This window comes from Pieris napi, chromosome 7 (assembly GCF_905475465.1).
Source record: "Pieris napi chromosome 7, ilPieNapi1.2, whole genome shotgun sequence".
Lineage (NCBI taxonomy): Eukaryota > Metazoa > Arthropoda > Insecta > Lepidoptera > Pieridae > Pieris > Pieris napi.
The window spans coordinates 7930609-7936608 of record NC_062240.1 but is presented as its reverse complement, the minus strand read 5'-3'; the positions used below and the strand labels follow the sequence as shown (position 1 = coordinate 7936608).

The window sequence follows — 6000 nt, the reverse complement described above, 5'->3', positions numbered from 1 at the left end:
ATGACTCCAACGCTGATATTAATGGTGTTTGAGTCAGGGAGGAGGAGACTACAAAATGTGCCGACGGTTACTATTAACAACTGTGTTTTACAGCGAGTTAGTAAGTTTAAATACCTTGGGCACGTCCTACTCCCCGACCTCAAAGATAATGGCGATATAGAGAGAGAACGAAGAGCGTTGTCGGTGAGAGCAAATATGCTGGCTCGTAGGTTTGTACGTTGTTCTCATGACGTAAAAGTCACATTATTCAGAGCATATTGCACTAACTTCTACACGTGCAGCCTATGGGCCAGTTTTACTCGACAAACATACAACTCGCTTCGGGTGCAGTATAATAACGCATTTAGGATGTTGCTGGGGCTGCTTCGCTTCTGCAGTGCATCAAGAATGTTTGCAGAGGCGCGGGTGGATTGCTTTTTCGCCACTATGCGAAAGCGGTGCGCTTCTTTGGTGCGCCGGGTGCGGGGCAGCTCCAGCAACATCTTACGGATGATAGTCGAAAGAATGGAGTGCCCCTATTTACGACACTGCTCCGACATCTCCGCAGGGCTTTGTACCTGATAGTTTTTAATTAACTACTTTTTCCTTATTTTTACTAATTCTCTAACATAGATCTTAAGAAACTATTGTTACTAACTCACTAATCAATCAATGGACTGTATTTGTCTGATTAATAAAAATTATTATTATTATTATTAAAATTGCATACTATATCTATTATATATGCGCCTTTCACCCGTGTGATTTCTTGTTCGTGTCCTGGATATTCCTGGAATTTGAAACCGGCTTTAAAAAATCGACAGAAAACACAATAAAGGTCGTAAATCGTAAATTTAAACATTTGTTAAATTGTCAAATTCAAAATTTAAAAAATATTTATTCATATAGGTAACAAAATGCACAACGTCAAAAAATAAATTATTATATATAAAATGATTCTAATTTTACATTTACTGCTAGTTCTCAAATGTAAGTTGAAGAGAAGAACTGGCAATAAACTCTCCGCCACTCTTTTTGTGCCATTGATACCTGAGATTTTGTGTTTGTGCCCTGGCTGTTCTTCAATGAATCTTGTATGTATTTAATATTTATATTCTCTCGTAAAGAAACCTCTCAAAAACGTAATTATTATACAATTTTTAGGCGTATTTATGTCTCACTAAAAGTTACCATATGTGTGTGACAAGTATCGTGAAATCATAACATGTTAAATTGAACCTTATAAAGGAGACATAATCATAATTAACACTTAAAACCCCACAAATCCTGCTTCTTTACAGCCGTCTATAATTATCTTAATGAAAACGAACTTTGTGATTAGGGCCCTTAGCAATCTGATAATTAATGCATTACGTAATAATGACATGCGGGTTTGTCTGTTTGTTTTACGAACGTTAACCCTTTGACGATTGATGAGTTATTTTTAGAACAACGCGTGAGAGATTTTTTGTTGGGTTAATTAAATTCTTATATTGGATTAAAAGTTTATTGTTTTATTATCCGGATTTGAGTTTGTTAATATGATTTCCTAACGTTATTCGTATGTAATACGTGTGTGGAGAAAATTACTCTTCGACCTAAAAGGAGGACCCTCCAATGTAAAATTGAGAAGCTGTGTGTGTTCTTAGTGCGTTTCAGCATCGGATTATACTATATTAAAATGTTATAGAAGTAAGTTTGCTTTGGTTTTAGACTAATGTGTAGTGTTTTTCTTAATTATAGTAACGTGGAATCGTTTTTTAGAAGCCAAAAATATTATTAACTAAACACGAAACTACTGATATCTATATAGCCTCGTAGTTTAGTGGTTAACGTACACAGCGTATAATACGGTGGTCTTTCTTTTGATTAGAGTCTAATAACTATAATCAGAGTTTTTAAATATTCAGAGTTCCTTTTTTGTGTCGTAGACCCCTTGCCATGTTTTTCCGTGTTGGGTAGACCCTACTTACCTGATATTGATTTCCTGTAAATTTCTAACTGTAAAAGTAGAAGCACATGTTAATTTATACATTTATTAATTGAATTTAAATTTAAACTACTCAAAATAAAATTTTGTATCTCTTATGTAAAATATACGTAGCAATAAATAAACATAAAATAAACTATAAATAAAATAACATAAGCAATTAGTCAATATTTTTAGTGAGAAGGATGAACCTGATGCTTTAACAATAAATTATCAACATTTGGCGTCAATTTTGTGAGGGTTAATCTTAAATCTCCTCGGCTAATGATGTCCAGACTATTTCTTTTTTCGTTAGGAGATTGGTAACAGCGCTGAACCCCCTTTCCACTAGGTATGACGATGGACGATCTAATCATTAGACGAATATGTAATTGATTCGAGACGCTTAAAAATATACTGACGTAAAAATTACACTTCAAACTTGTATAAATTTTCTGTATGTGTTTGTGATTAAATTCTTCCTAAAAGGCTGGACTAAATTAGATTTTTCATTTGGATTCGGGATTGCTATAAATTTACAATTAAATATTTTGTTTAAGAGTGTACAGGACAACGTCTGTAAATAATTAAAAAAAATACTACCCAACTAGTATTTAACAGTTTTATTCTAACCGGGAATAGTGAAACCTTATTCACATTTACTCTAGTCAAAGACAAGACTAGGAGTAGGTTGACTCAACTGCTCGGCTAATTACATGTTATTCTCACTGATTAAAGCACAGCTTGGGCTTAATGACTGACTCATGTTATGTCACGACATCGTCACTACCTTATACGATACGATTTTTAATAAATTTTCCGCAGTACATAAAAGTCGTAGTCCCGTTTGAACTGACAGGTCTAAAATCAAAAGATTTGTCTAGATTGTGTCATGAAACTATCCACTATGAATAGAGTTTTTAAAATGTAGATAAGGTAGAGAATAAAATATAAAATCCAATATTAGGTTTATAAATATTTTATCTCAAAAAAGATTACAATGCTCGCTTATAAGAGATGACATTTAAAAAAAGAATCTATTTGTTTGCGCACTCACCAAATACCCTCAGTATTTAGATAAAATAAATTGCTTTCAAAAGATGAATGCAACATAAAAAAAATTATAATGAGATGTATAATAGATAGATGTTACGATAAAAATAGAATATTTATTCTTCCTTCAAATGTTACGAAACTTTGCGTGTGTAATAGTGTTATGATTTCGTAATATCGTAGAGTGTAAAGCTCCCACATAATCAGTCCATTCTCACAGTAGCATCCTTCTCAATCAGCGAGCCATTGGGGGCGAACGATTTTTATTGTTTTTAAACCAATACGGGTACTTTCCCTAAAAACTACGATTAGATTAATTTTACTATCCCTTAATTAAACTTTATGTTATTATTAATTTTACGTCGTACGATTTTTTATTGCGAATAGATTGTGTTTTGTGGCTGTTAGCTCTGAAGTCGTAAAATGTAAACGATTTAATGGCTTTCAAGAATTAACGGGATGAGGGCTAATCTGTTAATTTAATGGGATGAATCATGTTTGATTATAGGTACTAAGCCCTAACCTGACATGTGGAAAACTAAACAATTTCAAGGTCATGGGCTTTAGCGTACATTCCACGAGAATGTAAGTGCGAGCTCCTATTTCACCATGCCTCCTGCTGATAGAGGACAAATCTTTGTTTTTAATTTATTTTATTATTATATTATTACTTAAGATGTCATGTGGAACATGGTCTAAAGGTTGCAGCTCCTTACAAACGTTGTGTACAACAAAAAACTTGGCGATTAAAAAGAGTGGCGGAGAGGTTATTGCCAGTTCTTCTCTTCCGTTCTACGCCCTTGATTTGAGAACTGGCACTAAATGTAAAATTATAAGCATTTAATGTATATTTCTTTTTTGACGTTCATAAGTGTACATTGTGTTATCTAGGTATATATGAATAAATGATTTTTGACTTTGTCTTTGATTGTGAGAGTAGCAGTTGCGGGCACGGACAGTGACGGCATGTGGTCAATCTTCCAGAGAATCTGCGAGGCCTTCATGCGAGATAAAGTGGTGAGGGTCAGGGAGGTTGATCCCGAAGCCCGGCCGCCGTCGTCGTTCCACCGAGCGACGCGTTGTTTAATACTAGGTTCGCAGACACTTCAGCGGAGGAACAGGGGTTCAAAAGGAGGGATGCTGACCTTGCTAGAATTGCACCGGGAGTTTGGCCATTGCTGTGCCAAGGTCCATCCCACATCATTTATAGCCGTTGGGGCTATAAGCTCAACAAATCGCGTACGCTGCTGCCGTGTCCTGCCTCGGTCGACTGCTGGTGGCGCCGTAGGGTTTTAGTGGGTATGCACAGTATCGAGTCCCGTGTAATCGTCCACCACAAGGCAGTCGCACCGCGGGAGGGTATGAGGGTATGCTTGTGGCTTTCATCTCTGAAGTCATAGGTCAATACCCAAATAGGGGTGTGTCAGGCACAGAAGACTCATCTAATTGCCTATTAGAAAAACCAAATGTTCATGAAACAGATACATAAATTTGATGCCAAAACTTGTGGCTAAGGGTTGTTTTTTACATATATGCCGAATATCCGGTTGGTTATATGTTTTTGAGATATTTTTTTTCAGTCATAGACCTAAACCATAATATTGTTATTCAATAACAAAAATAAAACTCAGTTAATACAAAAAAAAACAAAATGTTTTCAAAAATTTCCGATTCATGTTTTCTATGAAATCGTGTGTCGTGTTATCTTTTATCATAGTAAAATAATGAAAAACCTCACTTCCCAGGGGCCTGTCAGTCAAACGTTTAACTTGGCATTTATTAAAGAGACAATGTTTAAACTTGGTCGCGTTTTTAAACTCCCAAGAGACACTAATGAATGGTCTGTTTTGTCAACCGAATTGAATAATTAAGGTTTAACATAATGTTTGTGAAAGACATATATTTGTTTACACTCTTTTGCACAAATTAATGTTTAAAAACAGGAAAACATTATGCAACAGGCTGCCTTATCGCTACTAAGCAATCTCTTTCAGGCAAGCCTTATAAAAAACAGTAAAAAAATAACTGTGAAGAAGTTCAAAAGTGAATAACAAAATAACTGTGAAAACAATGAAATCGATGAGGTAAACTTCAATAAATAAATTAACAAAAAGGCAACTAATAACTCATAACTTACCAAAACAGACAGAAAAAAACTAATGATTAAAACATGATTATTAAGGAAAACTGGCGATACAGATAAACTGCGTGTTCCGAGATTATTTGTATACCTAAAGGATTCAAAGTCTTACTCACACATTATTTTACATGATATCTCGTTAATATAAAATCAAATCAATTTTTAAATCATATTTGTAACTACATATTCATATACAATACTAAAAAAAACAAGAGATCTGAATTTAAATACTACCAGTTCCCAAATCAAGTGCTTAAAGAAACTGTCTAACACTCTTAAATCGCCAATTTTTGTTAATTTATTCAGTCCCTTACGTAGGATCTTCTGACTAAAGCTATTACGTAATTAGCTAACCTAACAACATTCTATACTGACCACATAAATATGACAAATATTTTATGTTTTAAATAAATACAGACTGAACTGAACCGCAGTTATGCAGACTGAACTGCTTCGAGAAAAGGATAGAACGGCCGCTTTTTGCTAGACTTGGCGGGAGCACTGCCGTGCCCCAGGATGGTATTTACAATTAGCAATTATTTAACTTAGGTCTTATGTTATTCTCGCCAGGAAACATACAGGACTAACCGTGAAGGTAGCTTCTCTAATGTTCCCTATAACGAAAACTCCTAACTTAGTTAATACGCATGAAAAACTAATTAAAATTTTCTATGCTGAACCAAAAAGAAAAAACAAATCAAAAATGCAAAGTAACAACCAATGGCGAGCTTTAATGGGCGAGCTTTTAAATTAAACAACGCGTGACTTGACCGTACTAAACGTACAACCTACCTTTAAATAATAAACAAATGACGGTATAGCATACTCACCCGTATTTAGATATAAAGAAGGGTTGAAA

General features: G+C 34.6%; 1 protein-coding gene across 1 annotated transcript; it reads left to right on the top strand.

The window, feature by feature from the left end:
- On the top strand, positions 1-561 carry LOC125051274. The gene has a single exon (XM_047651486.1). It carries the CDS (start codon positions 1-3, stop codon positions 559-561), a length of 561 nt encoding a protein of 186 aa, XP_047507442.1.
- The last annotated feature ends 5439 nt before the right edge of the window (positions 562-6000 follow it).